The 24,484-nt window shown below is 35.8% G+C and overlaps 1 protein-coding gene across 7 annotated transcripts in view; it reads right to left on the bottom strand.

The window, feature by feature from the left end:
- LOC125053838 (homeobox protein cut) overlaps positions 1–24,484 on the bottom strand; it is a 133,919-nt gene that overhangs the window by 16,861 nt on the left and 92,574 nt on the right. For 4 of the 7 annotated variants that reach the window (XM_047655423.1, XM_047655424.1, XM_047655422.1 and 1 more), the window contains 4 exons: positions 14,629–14,810; positions 4,166–4,246; positions 3,861–3,988; positions 3,075–3,587 (listed from right to left, as the gene is read on the bottom strand). In XM_047655423.1, the coding sequence (XP_047511379.1) occupies positions 3,075–3,587; positions 3,861–3,988; positions 4,166–4,246; positions 14,629–14,810 (904 nt within the window). The remainder of the gene's footprint in view (positions 1–3,074; positions 3,588–3,860; positions 3,989–4,165; positions 4,247–14,628; positions 14,811–24,484) is intronic. The other 3 variants (XM_047655428.1, XM_047655427.1, XM_047655426.1) reach the window with 2 other exon arrangements.

Here is a 24,484-nt window from a genome sequence, read left to right on the forward strand (position 1 = left end):
TGAGGGTTAGGGCTAACTTTGAACGTAAAGCCTCGCTGTCCTTTGCCGATAGTGCCCATTGAAAATAGATTTTCACGCCGCGTACAACCATTTACGGCTAACTTTCGGCCGTTTTAACTTAACACGTTCGATTTTCAAATATGAAAAACAAGTGTTACTGCTGCGTTCCATTTCACGCGAACACTTTGTTTTTAATTGCAAGTTCTTGTTTTGTATTCCATTTATGGCTCTGTGAATAAGATACGGACACGCTGTTTGAGTTTTGAGAAAAAAACTAAGAATAAATCGACGCATCTGAAAACTATTATGATGGTAATGCCAACATTTTATCATTGCCACTATTAAAAATACCATTACTATACTTAATTGGATGGATGGTTGGATTAAGTGCATAGTTAATGATGCTTGGTTAATTTATTATGTAAGTTGTGTAAAAAAGCTAACACGATGGTCATATCTACGCATTGATATACGTTGATAGTTGACCGATTTATTCTCTACGGCTGGGAATTGACCTCAGTCACGATATTATCGGTTATAATGTAACTGATCGGTCATTTGTATTTAAAAAGCATTAAAATAAGAAAGCGACACGCGATATTTTTGAAATGGCAACTTTAAAAAACTACTTTCACCTTTAAAACGCATTAATATTCCCTTAAGTTACGGACTTTTTAATCTGTGTGCCAATACCACGGTAAGAAAAAGCGCAATGTCATCTGTCCAAGTGACGTATAACGTTTTTAATTTGTTGTTGATTGTTTATGGTCGTTTTATTTTCAATCTACATAATAGCTGTATGTATTCCGTGACTTAGAACTAATGAACTAGAAGGTGGAAAAAACTAATACCAGTACGCTGTTTACGTTTCCCGCCTACTGTTTTAATTAATAAAGGTGTTTTTGCCATTTTGCTCTAACAAACAAATAGTCTGGGCGGTGGCGGTAATTGACTGTAATCTAATAAGTGCATACACATTTTTTGTTATAAAAATTAGTCAGGCATCAGTAGTTCAGGAGCAGTGAGGCGTAATGACAAGTTTATCGAAACAAAACGATTATTACTTTATTAGGAATTACGCATTTCAAAACTTCCCCTTAGTATGCAATTATGCATAATGTAAGCGATAGTTTGTCTATGAAGATGTAAATTCTAGCTGCTGACTACAAATTGCTAGGCTTTTTAATAGTCATTCCATAAAGGGAATGTTTGAACGTTTATTACTAGTATTCTTACTGAATTGAGTCGCCTCAGCGTGCGAAGGAAACCATCGTGAAACCGGCTTGCCTTAGACCCAAAAAGACGACGGCGAGTATCAGGAAGCTGATCACAACATACGTTGACAAATGATCATGAAACAAATACAGAAATCTGAGGCCCAGACCTATTAAGATTGTAGCACCACTATTTTATTTATTCTACTGAATTCCGAGATCAAGGTGACAGATAAAGAACTGTGAGGCCACAAGTTGTTTTAAAGCAATCTTTAAGTTCGCGTGAGGTGTTGGAAATATAATTTTTCACTAAAATGGTATCCCTGAAGTATGGTCGCATAGAAATACGTTTCAAAGCTAGAACTAAAGATATAGTGGACATACATGTCGTGAGAATTGACAAACAATGGAGTGCGGTAATTTTGTTATTTACAGTTATGTAAGCAGTGGTTTCCGTTTGTACTAACTTTGTCCAACTAAAGTTAGGTATAGAAACTTCTTCCGGAAAACCATAGATAATAGATTCTAGCTTGCATAGATAAATTATTAAAAAATTCTTTATTCGAAACTTAAAATTAGATTAATGTCGAGTTCAACTGTCAGCCCAACAGGTGCAGCTGTCAACTGTCAATTGTCAATGATGACCTTCTTGCGGCAACAAGTAGGACAATACCTCAATATTAAATGAACGGTATAAGACTGTTCTCACGGTTGCGTGTTCTGAACACTTATTACTACTTGTTATTACCGTCCACCTTCATTACCTTACTTAAATCGATATTGTCAGAAAATCAATCTCTACCATTTTTAAAGCCATGGCAACATTCGTCATTATCTGTCATTTTGTATTTATTTTTTATTGTCTTAGATTTTATCTATGTAATTCTTTTAAAACTTCATAATTACTCAGATTATTTTAATTTTATTGCTTAGTTTCATTGTTTTAAGTATTTCCTTGTTTTTAATATATTTCTGTTAACATGTCTTCACACAATAGTGAAATAAGCTCAATTTTAGAAAGATCTTTGGTACATGAGATTTTAAAACTAAAACAAAATGGCGGGCAGCATTAACAAAAGCGACACGTATTAAAACTATAAATCGAAGTCGCGGTACGCCTGGGAGTGGCTTGACCCATTCCCCCCACCCCCCTTTATATAGCAAGGGAGGGGAATCTCGAATCTCTGACGATAGTTTCCGCACAGGATGCGACGGACAAGGAGTCGGAGCAAATAAAAGGATAAGGTTTGGAAAGGAAAGAACATAAAAATGTATTAAACAAAACATAAGTGCGGTCGTCTCGGAGTTGCCATCTTGTGCGATTTTCACATCTACATTAATAAACATTTGCAAACGGTATAACAGATACAACTAACTCTATTGTAACAAAATTGAAACAAATGTTTACTAATCTAGCTAAAGATTCATTTCTATCAATAAAATGCTTTGGGGGGTAAATAAAAAATGGATGGCAACTCAGTGTAAAGCGTGTTGGACGATCATTATATCCTGACAAATTGCAAATGATCACCCAAATGTTAGCGAAAGCGTAGCTCAATTGTAACAAAGTTCCACCAAAAATATCTTTTGTTCTGAGAGGTTAATCGCTCGGGTTCACGTTTAATAGCTATCGTATTTGATTGATGGAGCGTTTGACAAGCACTGATAACGGCGTTACCCGCCTGGAAGATTGCCTCGAAGGGGAAAGCAGAGTCCCGATCTAAACATGCGGAATGAGCTACCACCAAACCTACTGCACAACCAATTAGCGATTGGTGGCAACTCCATTTTATATCATGGAACAATAAGTGATATAAGACCTGTTATATTGGACCACGAGTAAATTAAAATGATATATACCTTTTTTGGGAATTAGTGACTTCAGGAGCATGATGGCGGCTTCGTCGCAGGCCCACGCGTGCATTTTCCTGTAGGAATCCCGGCCTTTCTCTGTTAATTTATCCCAAGGCTTCGGTTTCGACAGCAGCTCCGACACGGTCCCTTGAGAGAGTCCCAGAACATATTTCGCGAAGAGCCTCTGGCCAATATTGTGCACCGACAGTAGCTCTCGCACTCGTCTGCTTATGTGCAGCGTGTCAAGGTTCGAGTTGGCGTATTTGTCCATGTTGTATCTGAGCATTTCTTGCAGACGGGCCTCCATGGGATCTCCTTTGGGAATGAGAGAGTCTCCGAGGCGGCCGACGAGAGCGCCCGGTGGTAGCGGGCCCATGTCGTCTGCGAAGCGGTAGGGCCTATGTTCGTCGAAGCGGAAGGGGCTCGGCGGCGGCAGCGGTAGTGGGAGTGGGCCGTTGTTGTTGTGGTGTGTCGTATTGTTGTTGAGCGGGGGCGGCGTGGACGGCCAGTCTTCGGCACCTGCGGTTATTAGCACGGTGAGAGGAGGGGCGGGGTATTGGGGGGCGGGGTGGGTTCACGTACGCCCGTAGCGACGCACGGCGTACGTTTGACGGCGCGTTCTGTTCGCGTTGCCCTAGCGTGTTACGCGCGTCCGTGAGCCGGAGGTAGGAATGAGGGCTACCGTGCTTCAACACTGATAAGCTTCACCAGGGTAGCCCCCATTGGATAACTCTTTCCGCGGAAGCGGACGCGGACTATCTACGGAGATGTCAACAAACGAATATAACTGACCTGTATCTCTTCGCTCCGTACTCCGTTCTCGTTCTGTGGAGTTTCTTTCTTCTCGCATGGGTTGGGCGGGAGAACGGAGAGGTTCCATTTTCCTTTCTCGTTCTGCTATGTCCATGGAACGTAGTAGACTGTAACAAGAAAGCGCTTGTTTACGTAACCTATTTAAAAGAAAGTAGTGACAAAATAAGGGTCCAATATTGCTGCAAGATGCTTGATAGTTTGGGTTCAAGACCATCTTTGAAAATAGTAAGAGCCTTATTTCCCACCAATAAATAATAATAGCTATTTGTGAAAAGTATCCTTACTGATTCTGGCTTCCAAAAATGTCTTTAGGTGGTGGTATTATGTGGGGTCGCTCAGGACCTAGCTCCGAGAATCGGAGCATGCTGTAACAAGGAGAACAACTTTTATTTTCTACATCTGTTAACGTTCATAGGTCTCATAATGAAACGTTGTCAAAGGTTCTATCAGAAAATCCATAATATCTTCGTTGGTTCAAAGTCCATTTCTATGCTGTCTAGAGATAGACTCATTCAAAAGGATTATAGATATTTTTTTTAAAGAAGAGTGGGCAGGCGAAAATACGGTGGGCTGATGACTTAATAGTAATAGCAGGAAAAGACTGGCTAATATGCATAGATAGAGTCATCAGGAAAGAGTTGGAGGAGGCCTTTGGCCTTTAGCCTTTATCCACATCCACAGGTGACTAACATTTTACTACTAACAACATTTAAAATGGAAATTAAGGTTATAGAAATAAAATAAAGATTTATTATTATTATTAAAGATCTTTTTAAAATAATACTAGCTCGTAAATTAAGACACACCTTTACCCTTTAGGAAATTATCACCAAAATATACACAAATTCGTTAACAAAGCTAGGTAAAACATTATCAGCCGCTCTTATCAGCTAATACCCTTTCTCGAGGGTTCAATCTCAATAAATTTATGAAAGGAATATTACCAATAAGGACACCGGCATATCGTATTAATTAAAATACTTAATTAATTCACCTGGAATGGTTTTAATCAATTCCCGGCTCAATTTATTAAGGACCCTTGCACTAATTATTACTTTGATTTCTTTATTAATATTATCGTGCGAATTTAATCTTTTGTTTAATTTAGGTTCAATTTCCGGGAAAAAACAATTGAATAAATCATTTGGGACATGAGGGCAATGAAGCTGAAAAGCTCGCAATTTCGAAGACAATTTAAAGTTACTGTGAGCGTGTGAAATGTCAAAACTAAACAATTGCACTTAGTCCATTGGGAATAGGAATTGTGATAGCATTTAGGTATTAATAGCTCCACTGCTAAAGGTTGTACCGATCAAAGCCTTAATTGGTGATATATTAAATTGTAATTAAGGCAGCATATTGTACGAGGTGTTACCGGCTTATAGATTGGTTTATCAACGGGTTCATATTGAGTGGGGGATTTCTTAATTAAGACGATTAGAAATTTATGTTAGCATTGAAAACCGAATCTATATTGATTTTATTAAAAAAAACAGTGGTGCTACCTTTTTAGGCCTGGGCCTCAATTTGTCAATCTAATAGGTGATCAGCCTATAGTGAAAAACGCCGTCGACTTTTTAAAGCAAGCCGGTTTCCTAACGATATTTTCCTTCACCGTTTGAGCGAAAGTTTTATACAGAGAAAGTCGATTGGTGCACAGCTGGAGATCGAAGCTACGTTCTCGGGGATGAGTATCGCAAGCAGAAGCCACTAGGCTAACACTGCTCTTTACTATTAATTAAAAAAAATAATTCAAATTAGATATTAAAGGAATTTTTAATGTTTTATTGACGGAATGATTACTTATAATAAATGTTAACTTTATACGATAATGTAAGTTACTTCTGAAAGCTTAGTAAAAGTTAACTTGAACTTTAATTGTGGTGTTTACAATAATTTAGTTTTAAAGCGAAATTTTCTTAATGAACTATGTATTAATTTATTCTAAAACAAGCAAGTATAGGAAGGTTTTGTCTCGTAAAATATTCAATTTGCTTCGGAAGGCTTTTGGACGAAGAGAGATGCTTTTAAGCTTAGAACAATCGTGACGTGGAGTCGGATTGGAGTTCTTTTTTAATTTAGATTTTTATGATAAGTGGGAATAATAAAAATTGGGAAACGATTAATTAAATATTGTAGCAATCACGTGTCTCTTTATAAATTACAGTAGACCTTTTACATGTCCTTTTTTATTGGCCCTTTGTTTAGTTTCATTACTTTTTTAAGTCTTACTTCTTGCATCTATCTTTTTCTTACAGTGGTCGCCTGGAAGAGATCGCTCGAAAGCGATAAACGATTTTCCTTTTTATTAAAAGTAAACAAATAAAACAGGCGCTGGACAGAAACCGGTGGAAATAGTCCGCTGCCAATTGAAGAGAGAGAGAGAAACAAATAAATAGACCGCTTTTTGACAATGTCAAGTTCAAATAAGGTCCTGTTCTAGTCGACATGCGAACTTGAAACCATATTAGGCTACTAATGCACTTTGGAAAGTTAAGGCGACTCCATGGCGTCGTGTCGTAAAGTCGTGACACAAAGTTTTTACCTTAACACTTTTAAGTTAAAATTATGCATCTTTTATAGTTCAGCCGGTTAATGTAACACGACAGTTTAGTTTGAAGTTATTTAGCAATTAAATTGTTTGATTTTGTGAAACAATTTTGTTAAATTGTTTTTTTGCGATTAACGCAACTTTGCAGGCAATATCAAGCAGTGTGGTGGCTTCAGCGTCTCTCATCAGTCGTAGGTTCGATCCCCGGCTGTGCACCAATAGCCTTTCTATGTGTGCATTTAACATGAAGAAAAACATTGAGAGGAAGTATTGCCTCAGGACCCATAAAGTCGATTGCGTGTATCAGGCAAAGGAGGCTGATCACCTACTTGGCTACTTGCCTATTCGATTGACAAATGATCATGAATACAGAAATCTGAGTCCCAGACTTAAAAGGTTTTAGCGCCATTGATTTATGTTTGTTCGCAGGCAACACAACGCGTCAATTACCAGATTCTAAATTCATATTATTCGTGTGTAAAGATTTGCGTACGAAGTCTAATAAAAGAAGATATAAATAAAAGTTAGGTAGAAGTGACAACGAAACATTCAATGAACGAATACAATATCCCAAATCACTACAAGTACGAGTCAATCGTACAACGCAATACGCAAAACAATGGCATATTGCCAATCCAAGAAACAAATGCCTTATCAGCTTGCCTTATCTCCATTCAGTTCGCATTCCCATCGATAAGGCAACGAATCGAACAATACGTTGACGTCACTCAAACCTTATCACTCAAATCATCGGTCAGCCCCGCCCACAGCCCGCTGACCAATCACGACCCAATCGATTGGTCAATACGTCACGCCTTTCGAACGCATCGGCTGTCAACCTGAAGCTGACTTCGACCCATATTGACACACCGCGTTCCCCACAGTGTCAACAGAATAAAAAGCTTAGTTTATGACACCAAAAAATGTCGGGGAGCGTAAATTAGTTGATAATTTGTGTGCGACTAAACTTTCGTTAAATATAAGACAAACATCGCCTAAGCAAATGGAGACAGGTGTCCACGATAGGCTTATTGATATATAGTATATAGTGTATTTACCCGGCGCAGGTTATATGTAAATCTTGTGTGTTTAGTTTTTAATTAAACAGATAAGCGAAGCTCTCCTATTTGCTTTCAGTTTCTTAGTGCGTCAACGTTAAAAAGTCTTTGACTACATCTGTGGTTCTTATGTTTATGACATTACAATCCTTTATTCTGTGCGTCAACAATGTAACTAAACGTCTAACTGTTGACTTAGAGCAATAAACATTTAAAATATCATATTCGAGGGACTTTTCTTTCAAAATGAACATTGTAAACTGTTAGTGTACACAATGCGTTAGGAAAAGTATAAGATTTACAACATTCCTTCATAAAGTTAAATCAAACACGAGCGAACAAATAGCAGGTGGAACAGTGATCTAATTTGAATTTCGAATCTGGGAATCGCAATCAAAATTCAAAAAGGGAACAGTCGATCACCGCATTAAGCGAGATTTGGTATCGTCTAGAAATCAATCTATCCCTCCATTAAGCTTTAATCTTCGGAGGTTGGCAATAACTTAATCCCAACTTGAGAAACGCTTTAAATAAGCAATAAACCGCTACAGGTGCTCTGAACGGTTCTATTGAGCACAGATTAAATATCGTGATATTCGGGCACAGATTACGAAGGATTATTTTTCGGCGATAATAGAGTCGGTTGCTTGATCATGGGAAAATCGACAAATGTTCGCGTGTCCTCAGCAATAATTGAAACGGGGAGGATTTTCTTTTTCTATTGTGTTCGGTATCTATCAGTTTCCGTGTAAGTCGATAGTTTTCTGATGTCAAAAGGAACGCGAGGGGAATGGCACGAATATTTCAAATAAAACAACATTGATTTGTGGATTTTGCACGTCTGCCTACTTTGCGTTTTTAATAGTATTATTTCTCTAATAACACGTTTATTTTTAAAAATTTTATTACTCTTTAATGTTAATATTCTACGGTTTCGATATTTGTAAATATGTGAGGAACATGTATACTAACTTTTTTAGTATAGTAGTTTATTCTAAGAGTACATTGTCTTCACATATAATTATTTAACAAATGTAACAAAATATTGTAAACCTATTTTAAAAGAGTAAGTGTGGAGTTTCTTGCCCATTCTTCTCCACACGAAACTACCTTTTGGAAGGGGCAACTAGAATCTTCTTTATATTTTTTCATGACGTTCTAAAGTGCCATTTTAGATGGTCTAATTGAAATAAATGATTTGACTTTGACTTTAGACAGAGCTTTTTAAGGTTCTCACACATTTACCAACTCATAAAATCGGACTTCAAAGTATTGTTTACATGCCACAAAATTCGGCACAGTTATCGAATCGATTAAGATAAATATAGTATTTTTTATTAACGACGTATGCGCAGGCGCTATTTTATGTCGCATCTGTCGGTGTCTTTGATGTCACACGTCCTTTGATGGATCAAAGAGACCGCCCATCGGTCGCCATATTGGTAAAAATAACACATTAAACTATGAAAAACATTGGTTACGAGTTATCGCTATTTATACGCTGTTGTTGGGTTTGTAATAAAGACATGTTAGGGTGTCTCTTGATCTATCTTTAACACTATTCAATTATTTACCATATAAGGGGGCAATTTTACACTAATATGTTCGATATTAAAGTGGCGATATAACCTCTTAAGTTTGGGCCTCATTTCTGTACCTATTTCATGATCATTTGTCAAATAAGCAAGTCGGTGATCAGCCTCCTGTGACACACGGCGTGCCGTCGTCTTTTCGGGTCTAGGGCAAGCTTTCCTTTCACCGTCCGAGCGAATGTTAAATGCGCACATAGAAAGATAATACATTGGTGCACAGCCGGGGATCGAACCTACGACCTCAGATACAAAGAGAGATGAGAGTCGCACGCTGAAGCCACTAGGCCAACACTGCTCATACACTAATATGTTCGATATTAAAGTGGTGCTAAAACCTTTTAAGTTTGGGCCTCAGATTTCTGTATCTGTTTCATGATCATTTGTCAAACAGGCAAGTAGATGATCAGCCTCCTGTGACACACGTAATCGATTTTTTGGGTCTAAGGCAAGCCGGTTTCCTTTCACCGTCCGAGCGAATGTTAAATGCGCACATAGAAAGAAAGTCCCTTAGTGTACGGTGAAGTCACTAACACTGCTCTAGTATTGTAACTTAGGTGTGGCTAAAATTGCCCCATAAATGTCCTATTTCTGCTTATCTATAATATGTATTGATACCTGAGACAGGTGATCCCATCAATCCCCATTGTTTATACAATTCGTTAATAGCGTTATCAGAGGATGCCGTCTTCCGCTCGATTACTGAGAAACACGTGAGAAACGGATAAGATGTCAATTATTAGTTTGACAAATAGTTTAATCAATGAGCAGCCTAATCTGTGGAGTTAAAATTTTTAGTCTGTGTCACTGACGTAGATAAAGAAAAGAATTCCAGTTGTTTAAAACTTTGGTAGTCCGTACTAGTAATAATATTAATAATACTCCAGTGATATGTTGCAGTGAGGAGGGGTTTCGATTAATTGTACTGAAGGAAGCTAGGATAAAACAAATTTAAGCTGCATATTCTAAGGTTCGATCCCCGACTGTGCACCAATGCACTTTGTTTTTATGTGCGCATTTCTTTCACTGTGTTACCTATATCTAACGTAAAACAACCCTATTTACTGTCAACAGTCACTTGTTTTTTATTATTCTAGCCCTTAACACGCAATTAGGAACGCTGTAAAACATTATGACGCAAACGTCTCAATACCGCAACGTAAACAATTTGAAAGGAAGTGTAGACAAAGCAGTTCTTTTGAACGAGTGAGTGATTTATTGGACGAATGTTATAGGTCACTTGCTTCTTGAAGAGTTCGTTCGGAATTCAATTCATTATCTCGATAATCATTCATTTTTTTCTTCTATTGTTTATTACCAGTTACCTACGTAAAATGCACTATAGATAATGCTAATTTAATTGTATTTAAATTTGGCGCTTTTTAAAAGTCTAATTTGAGCACAGATAGCATATTCGAATTTCAAATTCTTCATAAGACTGTTGGCCCAATTTTTATTACTAATTACCAGTTGCATAAAATTTGCACTATAGATAATGCAAACTGATTATTCTGTGATTTAATTTCTCGCTTTTTAAAAGTTGTGAGCACAGATTATATCATATTCGAAATACAAATTCTCATGAGATTGTAGACGCATTTGTACTAACCAATGACCAGTTACGTAAAATGTGCACTATAGATAATGCTAATTTATAATTATTCTGTATTTAAATTTCGCACTTTTTAAAAGTATAAATTATACCATATTCCAAATTCAAATTTGCATAAGAGTGTAGTGTAGGCCCATTTGTTATAACCAATTACCAGTTACGTAAAATGTGCAATATAGATAATGCTAATTTATTTTTCTGTTTTTCAATTTCGCGCTTTTTAAAAGCCTTGAGCACAGATTCTATTTACCACTTTTATTCGAAATTCAAATTTTTCATAAGACTGTAGACCCATTTGTAATTACTAAGGAAATTTCAACAAAATTAGCATCATACAATGCACGCTATTGCAGTCAAGTACAATATAATTCTAATCAAGTTATGTATAATGATAAACATCAAATTTATATACTCGGCAGTTTCATAAATACGTATGAAGTACAATTTATTTAAGATTATGTAATGTTATGAGGTCTAACAAGGTTTTTCTGCGAATTTTAATTAATTTATTACTTTTTTATGCGCCATTTTTAATAATTTTAATGCGAATAAAGCCTTTTTATTATGAAGGTTAAAATAACTTTAAGAATATATTTACACCGAAATTGTGTTTACCATTTGTCAAAAACAATATTAATTAAATTTATTAAAGGCATATTCAATTTAGGGGTCTGTTTCACAATATACTGATAAGTTCTACATAAGTTCCAAATTAGCTATTAATTACTTATTGGTAGGATAAACACTATTGTTGCAATTCACGACTGTCAGATAGCGCTATTCGTCACATAAAGTCCATCATAAGTTATGAGTCCGAAGAAGTGTCAAATAGCACAATTTATCTTCCAAATAATTTGTGTTGCATAGCTATTTGGTACTTTATCCATACATTGTGAAACAGATCCTAAGTCTCGCAAACATTAAACGAGACCAGGACCTATCAGGATGGCTTTGCCCCACTTGGGGGCTTATGACTTTAAGGCAAGTAAACAAGTCTTAACGGCAAGCTTACATTTGATCACAATTTTGGACCAAAAACGGTGGTCCATTTTTTTAGTTGCGACAAAGTCCCAGCAAACATATCATCTATACGCTAAACGGTTCAAGATATGGAATTTAGCCTACACCCGTGTTTGTCCTCATATTGATTTACTAAATCGCTCCCAACTTTTTTTGGTTTCCTGCTCATGGGAAACATAATTTACCAATAACATGTTAATTAATAAAGCATTTAAAATCAAATTTTGTTCCCCAGTACTTTTGATTAAAGCTAAGTAATTGACAATGTGCAGTGTGGGTCTAGTGGCTTCAGCGTGCGACTCTCATGAGGTCGTAGGTTCGATCCCCGGCTGTGCACCAACGGAATTTATTTCTATGTGCGCATTTAACATTTGCTCGAACGGTGAAGGAAAACATCGTGAGTAAAAGAATATTAGACTCAAAAAGTCGACGGCGTGTGTCAGGCACTGGAGGCTGATCACCTACATGCCTATTAGATTTAAAAATGATCATGAAACAGATCCAGAATCTGAGACCAAGACCTATAGGTTGTAGCGCCACTGATTTATTTATTTTTAATTGGCCATGTAACACTCAGCCTAAAGCCTAGAAAACTCATCACGACTGGCAAAGTGGAGGGCACCAGACCTCAAGGCTGAACCCCTACTCGCTGGATTAATAGTTAGATTTTCTTAGTCCAAAAATTACATCTAATCTCTTTATAATAACGTGAAAACATTTAACAAAAAAGGAACTTTAGGTAGAATCTTACCGGAAGCTGCGCGCATTGCGAAGTTCCCAATACCTTCTATTATATTATATTTGCGTGTATACCTTGATAATCAGTATATGTGTGTCGTGAGGCGCCTTCCTTATCCTTATCAGTCAAACGAAGGGTCATATACTAAGATCAGTGTTATGAAATATTGTGCATTTTAATTGTTATAAGTAGGATATTTTAATAAACTGTCTAACATTATCTAACTATATACAAATACTAGCTGACCCGGCAAACTTCGTTTTGCCATGCATATTATTAGATACGATTCTTTTTTTAGTTCAATAAAAATAACTATCTTCTATCATAAATAGGGGTTTATCGTAGAGGGGTGACAATTAAAGGTTGTATGTATTTTTGTATGTATCATAAAAAAAAACTAAAAAAGTGTCTAAAAAATAAAAAATTTGGGTTGGGGCCCTTAACATTTAGGGGGGTGGAAAATAGATGTCGTCTGATTCTCAGACTTGCTGAATATGCATAAAAAATTTCGTAAGAATCGGTCGAGCCGCTTCGGAGGAGTATGGGAACGAACATTGTGACACGAGAATTGTTTTTATTAGATATATTTCTTAATTAGAATTATTTGTATAAATGTAAGCGGTGATATCACTTAACATCAGGTGAGCCTCCAGCCGTTTGTCATATAAAAAAGTGTTTATCCATATCACAATACACTTAGAATAGAATACAAAACACCAGCTTCTTTATAAACTAGATAGCACCCATCGGAGACACGCTTACTGATAAGGCGAGGGCAATGCACCCTTTGTTTGTAGATGCTGCTGTCTCTTGGGCAACCGTGATGCATGGGCCTTGAACGAGACCAAGATTATACCGACATTGGTAAACGAATGATACACCTACTAGTCTTTTGTCTACCTAGGCCCTTTAGACGTGGTACACTTGTATGTAGAAATATTTTTTTTTTTTTTTTAAAGACAATTCACACCAATTGACCTAGTCCCATGCTAAGCTGGTGAAGCTTGTGTTATGGGTACTAGGCAACGGATATACATACATATTATAGATAGATATAAATACATATTTAAACATCCAAGACCTAAAAACAACACCAAATGCTCATCACATCGATGTTCGCCTCAGCCGGGGATCGAACCCGGGACCCATGGATTCGCAGTCAGGGGTACTAACCACTAGACCAATGAGTCGTCAAAATAAATATAAAACGAAAATTTAAAAAGTTTACTGTCAACTGTCTTGAGAGGATAGACCCGGAACGCGTTATAAGAAATCGCGTTGTAGGAGTATTATCGTAAATCCGTTTCTTGACCAATGAATTTAAAGTTATTTAGTTTTTTACACAACTAATTATTGAGTTGACATATCATTAATTTCACACTACAGAAATCTCAGCGTTATAAGGAGGAAATTCCGCGTTATATGGTGGACGTTAAATCGCGTTATAGGTGCACCTTATAGAGCACTTGTCCTACATAGTGCATCACCTAAGTGTGATTAATAGCGCAACTAAATGACGAAAGAAGTTGAATTAACTTAATGTTACAGAAAGGTATTGTTAGGAAATGTTAATATCAATATTGAATGATGTACTCACTGTGTAAATGCATTCAAGAAACATTTTCTATATTACTTGGATTTGTTATTCCAGGGTTTGACTAAAGAGACTTCAAATGACGTGGTAATATATTAAGCATTTCATTTAATATGTTTATTTATATATAACGGGGCTTATCTAATGTTAAGTTTTGCACTCATATTGCCAGAAGTCACGCCAGTTGCGTTGCCGGCCTTTGATTTATCAACGAGGTGCTTTTCGGAAAAAAATACCGGTACATCTTCAATTCTCTGCCTTCGGGGCTTATTTTGGGAGTGTTTTTTTAAGAAAATTATCGGTGAAGCACACGCAAGTGTCTTATCATAGATAAATAAGGAAGATTTGATGGAATTTCTAATAGACATGCCTTCCTTTGGTATAGTTTAATCATAATTCATTTTAAGACTTTGTTTAACACCAATCGAACGGTGGAGGAAAACATCGTGAGTCAACTGTCATGCCTTATACCAAAAAATAAAAAGAAATTAGAAATTATCACGGACCAGATACACAAGTCTGAGGCCCAGACCTAAAAAGGCTGTAGCACAATTTGTAAGTAAATTTGAAATAAAGAATAATACCTGATCTCCCGTTTGATATCATCATAGTCCCGCTGGGTGTCGAGTCTGGCTTCCAGCCTGGCTATGTGCTGTTTCTTCTCGTCCAACCTCTCTTCAAGTCGTTGTAATTGTTGCGCATGCGCCTCTTGTAATGCGGACAGCGACGCTTGTAACCGCCTAACGTCTTCTACCAATTGTGCTATCTGGAATGAAAGAATTTATTGGAATTTAGAATAAATAGTAGATTCAGGAGAAAATTACGTAGAAAATCTTGAGCCCGAAGCCATGTTTGTCAGCCATTAATGACCGCTGCTCTTCTTGTTTATGAAAAATCCACAAGTTTTTCATTACTAAGGTATTTTTTATTATTATAATATACTGTGACAATATGACCACTCTATTTTATCAAAAGAAAAGCGAATTCGTTTATATGTCAAAATTTCTGCGCAGAACATTGATTAAAAAAGTTTTCGTAAAAATAGATTCTTTGAGATATCATTTTTGTGTCATTTATTATCAACATTGGTATATTTAATTAGTGTTATTTACATAATCTTTACTGCGTTAGATAAAAATATTTCGTGATTACAGGTAAAATCCGGAGAATTAAGCCGTAAAAAATAAAAAATCGTATTTTATAACGCACATAAAATAATAAGGTATCAAACTTATCACATACAAAGCATTGTATGTGATTTAGTTTATTACTTGCTGACGTACTGTTGCCTTGAGTGACACATAAAATATATATAATATTTTGGAACACCTTGACAATTAGTCTTTTATAGGACTATATAAACATCGACAAACAGATTACAACTATTTCATAGATAACAAATATTTTGTTCGTTTCCACAGATTACAGAAACATCAGAGTTGAAGACTTAAAACCTCATTACACGAATATTTTCCATTTGATTCACAATATTTTCACGACCGCGGATGGTATGTAATTGTCTGACCTTCGGAAGATATCAATTGTTCCAGGTGCCGGCCGCATTCGACCGTGAAGATGCATATCGTATGCAACGGATGTCTGCCTCGCGAGTGACGCATATAGCTGTAGTGTTATTTATTCTGTGGTCAAAGACTACAATTGCCGCCAATTCTGGATTTTTCATTGAAATCATTGTGATTATTAAACTAACAGTGACGTTCCAAATATGACCTCAAATTTCTAAATCAAAACAATTCTCTCTCTAATTGTTTTTATTCGTTCGTAAAATTTGAGTATTAATTAACAGTGCTAAATTTAGAATCTTTTGTTATATTAAATACTAACCGTTTCGCGCCCGCTTTGCTGGACGAATTAAAATAAATTTTATGTTTCATTATTTTTTTTTTTTCATATTTTTATTATTCTTCTTTTTAACTTCCCGCTAAGAAAATTGAAATATTTCGAAAATCGAGTTTTTAACAGATGTTGACGTTTAGAGGTTCTAGGAAGCCTCCCCGAATGTTTCCGCGGTGAAGTCCGTATGGATAAATTTTCATAAAAGTAAAACAGCAATAAAAAAATGAAGGAACGTTGGAATTTAATAAATAAATAGCCATAAACCATCTAAATTTCGCATCGAATGGTGGTAGTTTCATGTCGATACGATCAGTGGTTTAGGCGTGATTGAGCCTCAAACGAAGACCATTTTCATTATATATATATAGATAATTAGGTAATTGAATCAAAAACTAAAATTTTTGTTTTCCCGTCTTGTTCCGAGAAACCGAAAATATCATTGTTAATACAATAAAAAATTAATGATAGACAAGTTAATCCAATCAGTTACGGCAAAATGAACCTTATCTTTATGACAGTTGAGTTTGCAGCTGTCAAATGTGTCATATCGTAATATAAACAAATTTTTAAAAGGCCTTGAGTTTGACATATGAGAAGTGCGAACTTCTTCCGATCCTATTGGTTCAGTATTATATTTAGGTATATATGACAGAGGGGTCGCGATAGCGTTGCCGGCCTTTTTAGTAAGTTCTTAGTCGTAGGACTTAATTACATAAGACATGGATATACAAATTTCGTCTTACATTACTATTCGAAAACTATAAAGAGTACTTTTCAAATAAATTTGCAATTATACATGAATATTTTTATTTATTATTTTTTATTCAGTATTTTTAATTCAATTAGTATTTCGTGGTATGAGGATATAGTATGATTAATATTGTATCAGATAACATAAATTTAATATGTAACAAGATATAGTTATATATTTTTAAGTATTCATTTAGAACTTCCTTAACTACGCTCTAAGACGCAAAAGATTTTCAGTCAGTGACTCATTTATTATCACATTTAATAACCCACTATAAAAGAATGATTAAAATAATCAGATATTGATATAATATGATAATTACCGCCATATATTTGCCACGCTTGGTTAAGACATTTATTTCTTTTATTCAATTATTTAATTAAATTGTAGAATATTCAAGGTTGAATAATAAAATGTAATTATAATGAAAAATATGTTTTTAATTTTGTTCAAATTCAAATATAATAACCACAATAAATAGAGCAGTGTTGGCTTAGTGGTTTCAACGTGCGATGTGCACTTTTCCATACATGAGTGAGCTCTATTGATTTAAATGAAAGTCTCTGTGACATATATAACAGTGAGTGACAACTTTTTTATATAGAAAGAAATACATAGAATTATTGTATTATGTATATGTGGTAATATGAACAGCGTTGGCCTAGTGGCTACAGCGTGCGATTCTCATCCCTGAGGTCGTCGGATCGATCCCCGGCACACACCAATGGACTTTTTTGCTATGTGCGCATTTGACATTCGTTTGAACGGAGACAAAAACATCGCGAGGAAACTGGCTTGCGAGACCCAAAAAGTCGACGGTATACTTATTAGATTGACAAATCATGAAACAGATACATAAATCTGAGGCCCAGACCTAAAAAGTTTGTAGTGCTATGGTGTTTTAGTTAAACTAAATAGCATGTTTTTCCCTACAACAATAAAACTCTGTAAACAAGCTAATGCTTGTTAAATGTACGTAACGGTCAACTCAACATAAAAAGTATTAAACGAAATTTAGTCCGGACAGAACCGCGTGTAATTATTGTCTTAATTCGGCCTGCGTTGACCGCCATTAGATGTGTAGTATAGGGCATACGCTTACAGCGAGAATTTGGACTGTGTTTTATTTATAGAATAGAGATCTACGGGGCGCCCAAAATCGACAGCGCAGCCCATAGATCCTCCTTTTAGTGGGTACGTTGACGGTCCTTGAGGAAGGAGTATACTTAAAACAACATAATATCTTCTATGGTAGACCGGGGGTCGAGGCCACAGTTCGCTAGATCGCAAAAGAAAGTGTCTTGTAAAGTTGGGATGAAAATAGCTTTTAGATGCTATTATTATTATTTCCTTAATGTTGCATGAATCTGTTCTGGTGCCTTAATGTATAGAATATATAATATATTTCATAAGTTCCTGATGTGTATATTAAAAACACTGTAAAACTGAGTTTTAGTGTAGCTATAATCCACATGGAATATTGCATCTATAGTCGCCGCTGCCGCCCACAGTTTGGACAGTGCAAAGGTTCCTCAGAAGGGTTAGAGTTCGCCAATTACCTACAATCATTACTATAGACAATTATGTTTTCGGCCGTCACAGTTAGAGGTTTTATTGGGACGCTTTTTAGTTTAATTACTAGTCTTTTTGCACGGCTCGCCGATTGTCTGATTTTGTCGGACCCAAATGACCATAGTTCTACCGTGTTAACAGTGTTGTTCGACATAGACATAACATTAACGAAAATACACACACATGAACACACAAAATGACAATAATCCAAGATATAAAAAAATCCCTTTTTCTTATTCGGTTCGTTTCAAGTGTGCTGTGGCTGTAATTGGCCCTGGCTCAGCATTAAGCATAGGAGCAGAATCAGGGCCCCTTTAAGCAATATACTTGTAAAATACCAGATATTTTTGTTTCCATTTCAAGTGGCGATGCAGATATCAAAGGGAGGATAGCTTATCAAAATAGCAATAACATCGAATGAAAAAGGAAGGTGGGTTGCAATCGATGCATTTGACTTCCGAGATGCCGGGTTTATTGCTGGATTTTTGTTGACAACCCAAAAGGAATGAAATGCATAGCATCAGTTAAAAGAACGGTCGATTATTATGCAAATGTATCAAAATCTGACACAGGTGACAGTCCCTAAATTCCAATATCGAAATGTCAATATTCAAAAGTAACAACCCCAAAGCCTCGTCACAAAAGAAACGTATTAAGCCAAACATCACACAAGAAAACGATCACGCAGACAAAACAATGGGAAAGAACGTCAATGGCAAGTACTCAAATCTAATAAAGTAACAAAACTGATCCAATTCGTCCCCTGACAATCCATCGTCATAAATTTGTACAAGGCTCAATCACAAAAGAAGTGATGAAAGACAAGTGAACGAATAAAAAGGTATAATACGCCATTTTGCCGTCACAAAGTGGAATCCATGTCGGCTATCTGTCAAACTGGTCAAACATGAGAATTGGCGGGTTACCGTTATTAGCCGGCGAAATTTAAAAGGCCACCGGGCATAAAGAATGCCCGACGACACGAGCACTCTCCGATTTCGGACGGCGATTCTGCAATACCAACTGTTGAAAACAAAAAAGACGCACGGATAGCTTCTACGGTGAGTTTTTCTTTTTCCACATCTATTGCTCAGTGTATAGTTCGAAGCGAGTTTCATTTCGAGGAAAAATGATAAATGACGTGAATGATTGAACAGCCGGAGTGAGTTTTGAATCTCCAAAAGAGATTTCGGTCTATTCGTTTTACATTTCATTCGAATTATGACGGGCGAGGACGGACAGCTCCGCATCTATTGGAATTAAAATGGGAAAATTTATCGGCCATTTAGCGGATTGTCACGACATCAGCAACAATTCATAAATATTCACAACAATTGTCGCGGTGCTTTTACGAGCCAGCGTTGATTGACAACAGACGTCATATCGTCAATCAGGTATGCGTGATCAGAAAACCGCGTATAAAAATACGCTGTGAGCGCAGTATTCATTGCATATCTTTTACAATGACTGTGAACTGCATAGTTTTGCATTTGAAATTCGAAAACATGACAATGACGTTGACAGCGAAATTGGCGGTGAATTTGTCTATAGATAGACGTGGGCTGGATTCCATTTTGAAATGCATTGACAGGAGCCATTAGTAGCTTCGATGATTAGTTTCTGTCGGTTTTTCACTTCGACGCGAATCGATAACTCGAAATTTATGTACCATAGACAATTGCAATTGTAGTTTTGTGGCAGACGGCAACGAAATGAAGCAATTATAAGTTCGGGGAGCTCATTTATTGCCTGTCTATCGTTGCAGTTATAAAACAGAATAGAAAATAAGTTTACCGTGTTGTTATTACTTCGTGTTATGAATAATGGGATACCCGATATTGTAGGAGACAGAATTTGTTTGTAATTTCATTAAAGTTTTCGCAACTTCGGAGCTAAAATTAAAAAAAAAACAAAGAATACTAATCAATACTCTTACAACGATTACATCCTACGTACATTTCTTTTTCTTTTTGCCCATGGCACCTAGTCTTTCGTAGAACTTTTCCTTTAATTTTATATTAAGTTTCGTAAAACGGTAAAGTAATTAATTAGTAAATTTCAAATTCTTTTCAAATCCATGTTATGTCAAACCGTTGTCAAGTGGTGTCAGATGTATCACTTGTTTTGTCAGTGGTCGAATCCGTGCAAATATCATAGTACATAAGACCTGAATTAAAACCTTAAATTTTATCAAATTACGACTAATTATTACAAGTATTAAATATTAATGTAAGTATTAGTATTAAATTAAATATTTATATGTCCTTTACTATCTCCAAAATGTATCTGTACAAATATAAATAAGTTAAGGCATAAGTGACGTACGTTGATATTTTATACATTAGCAGATTTTTTTTTTTTTAATTTTATGGCCTGGTAATATACATTAGCAGAATGACTGTGGCACAGACTATTTATTCTCTCAACTTTATTCGACCTCCTTTATCTGCTATATAATTAAAGATATAGCAGAAAAATAACGTAAAATATAATTCAAGTACAAAAGACAAGTACAAATTAAAAAGGTGTAATAAATAACCCCAAAAGCAGAGTTTGGTCAGCAGCAGAACTCCGACACGTGAACAGACCGCACGCGATACAATGCAATTATACGAACGTCATTCGGAATTAAAAGAAAAACGGCCTTTTTCGCGAAATGAAAATTCGGGCTTAAGCTGTTTATACCTGAACGATGCAATGACAATTGACTTCTATGTGATATTTGAAATAGTTTTTGTTATTGTTTTCTTTGAATAAGACGTATATATTACATTTTCTTTGATACTAAAGAAGTAATTCTACGTAAGTTTATTAGAAATGTAATATATAAATTAATATAACTAAAAACAATTAAAAAAATCAGTGGCGCTACAACCTCTTTAGGTCTGGGCCTTAGATTTCTGAATCTGTTTATGATCGCTTTTAAATGTAATAGGCAAGTAGGGGATCAGCCTGCAGTGCCTGACACACGCCGTCAAGTTTTTGGGTGTAAGACATGTCGGTTTCCTCCCGATGTTTTCTTTCACCGTTCGAGCGAATGTTAAATGCGCACAAAGAAAGTCCATTAGTGCACAGCCGGGGATCGAACCTACGACCACAAGGATGAGAGTCGCACGCCGAAGCCACTAGTATAACACTGACAAAACAAAAAACAATAACTAACCTTATAATATAATAACTAAAATATATTATTAAAAGGTTTTGTTGTTATTATGTGTGATAGGTAATCTTTTTGCAAACGTAGCGACGGACAAATCAATATATAGTTATTTAAGGGTTTTATAAGTCTGTCCAGTTAGATTTTAAAAAGATTACATTTCAAACAAGGGAAGAATTATAATAAGTATTAAATATAGGCGTTTATTATAATTGAAATATTTTTGTTATTAGTTGTCTAAGAAGTGTTTATGAAAGCCTTAAAAATTTCGCGTTTTAGAGGGGTGTTGTGGTAAGATATCGCTGTTAGATTATTTTGACTAATGTGGTACTAAAAATATGGGTTCGAAAAACAAAATATTCTGAGAGCCCTTTTTTTGAGTTTATGAAGAAATTCTTTAAAGACATAAGTGTACTAGCGGTGGGATCTTTATTTTATAGTATTTATTAGTTAATATTATATCAATTTAAACCTTCTTTGCTGTATTTTAATCGGTGCGTAGTTTATCAACCGGAACACGATCGTTTAATAAAAAAAAGGTTTTTTAAGTATTTTATACTATCATAAGTTATAGACTAAATTAAGCAATCATTATCAGTACTTAGAAAATACTAATGGATACTATTTTATAGAAATAATTTAATTGTATAATATTTTTCGAGTGATTTTACCAATCATTAGAGTTATAAATAGTACATTATGTATAGTAATTTTCATGAAAATCATTCCAAATTTAAAGGAAATTTTATTCATCAGAATGTCAAGGATAAATGGCGCGACAGAATCCAGTTCCGATTCGCGGCACGGCCGGAGATTGACTGAGTTATGAGGAGCTGCCACTTAGGATATAGGCAGTTTAACCTAAATATCATATTAAATGATAGCAACCTCGTGACAGTACACCATTTGTTTGTATATAGCTTTTATCGGATTATTTGGACACAACTTTGGAACGCGAAGCTTAATAGTTTATAGGGAACTTTTGTTTTGTAAGCTTTCAGCTGTAAGTCCTATTAAAAAATAACTCGTCATAGTCGTAGAATAGTGACGGATCTGACAAATAGTAAACTTTACAGGGCAGCCATTTCAAAATAATATAATCATGTTAGTTTTTGTCATAATTTTAATTCATATTCTGTTATTATGAAATGTGGCATACAAGCAAACAAAAGGGTTTGTTTTGAAACAAAATAAAAACACAAAGTCAATTCTTTCCGCGCAAAAAAAGCAGTGGTGTCAATCTAATAGGCAAGTAAGCGATCAGCCCCCTGTGACACACCGACTTTTTGGGTCTAAGGCAAGTTTTCCTCGCGATATTCTACTTCACCGTTCGAGCGAATGTTAAATGAGAATAGAAAGTCCATTGGTGCACAGCTGGGGAACGAACCTACGACCTTAGTCGCACGCTGAAGCCACTGGGCTAACACTAGAACACGAGACTAGACATCTTTTTCATAGAGAATTCTCTTCAACTAACAGTTGAAACGTAACAGGTGAAAAACGTAGCGAGTAAATGTCCAATTCACTATTTTCACGAAAGCTTTTAAAAGTTTTCGACAAAATACGATATATACTAATTAGTAGGGACTTTTCTAATTAGACAATGCAAATAGACGAAATAAAGCATTAAGGAGTTGTGTAAATATTCAAAGAAAGGGGAACGCGTCCCGCATATAGAGATCTGGATGTGATATTTAAATTTTAATATATTACATTTATAAGAGCAGTGGCCTAAACTTTAGCGTGCGACTCTCATTCCTGAGGTCGTTAATTCGATCCCCGGCAGTGCACTAATGGATCATATCGTTGTTTACGACTTGTATGTAATATTAAGGGGGCCCATGGCTTTGGACACCTTTAAAAATTAAAAAAAAACTGAAAATATGCATGATGTAGGTTAGGTTTAAGCATAACATTTGTTCCTTCTTTCAGTCATTTCACAAATCATGATGTTTTGATCATTTCTATGGGATTCAGTGGCGTAACTATACCATCTGGGGCCCGTGGAAAATTCTTTTGATGGGGCCCTATCAGTAAAAATCGTCACGTTGAACTCAGTTTAATTTTAATAAATTTCAGCGTACTCAATTACACGTTGTATAAGTCCCACTAATGGCCATAGACCTTCTCTCTTAGGCGAGAGGGAATGGTCTGTAGTCCCCACGCTAGCCTAATACGTATTGGAGACTTTACATTCATCATAGAACATAATATCTCTTGGGCAGGGGCCCGTGGCATTTCGCCAGCCCTATTGTTACGCCACTGATGGGGTTAAAGAACGTGCGACACCACATTATTGTATATGTATACCACCACATGGTACACCATTGTCGAGTGATGAAAATATGTAGAAGAAAATCTGGAGCTGTTTTAAGGTGGAATCGTGATTCGACAAATTTACCCATTTAACATATTATATCTCGGAAAAATCTTGAAACGAACTGTTGTATCAGCAAAATATTAAATTCTTCTTAAAACTAGTTAGTTTGTTTCATACGTTCAAGGCAATTATAAGAAAAAGCTCATAATTAGAATACAAAAATAGCCCAACAATTTTATAGCACAAGATAATTCAATATAATCTAGGGTTTTGAGCTCCAGCCTTAATTACAAGCTTATCATTCCTCAACTAGCAGATGGCCAAGATATGTTGACACGTTGTAGAATCATTTTTTCATAAAACATGTTTGCCGCCGCAATTATAATTATAAATAAAATTGACACTAATTACCTCAAGTGGGTTAGCGATTTCTAGAAGCGTAATTTTGCGTTCTTTTTTGATTCTGCCAACATTCGCTATGAAATGTCATAGGTATTTGGGGAATTTGTTCTTAATTGCGCTTTATATTGTAAAGAGTCCTGGTCATCGCGCGTGCACAAACGTATGACCATCGTGGAACACTTGGATTTCTATTCGTGATCATTTGTTTTGTCAACTGGTCTAGGGCCGGTTTCCCTCACCGTATGGATATAGAAAGTCCATAGCTGCATAGCTGAGTATCGAACTTATGACCTTGAATGAACGTACATTAAACTTACGCCATTATTCTTGGAGATATTTTTTTTAGACATAATTTGTAAAGCCAAAAAAATTTCGTTTAAA

Source organism: Pieris napi, chromosome 11, assembly GCF_905475465.1.
Source record: "Pieris napi chromosome 11, ilPieNapi1.2, whole genome shotgun sequence".
Lineage (NCBI taxonomy): Eukaryota > Metazoa > Arthropoda > Insecta > Lepidoptera > Pieridae > Pieris > Pieris napi.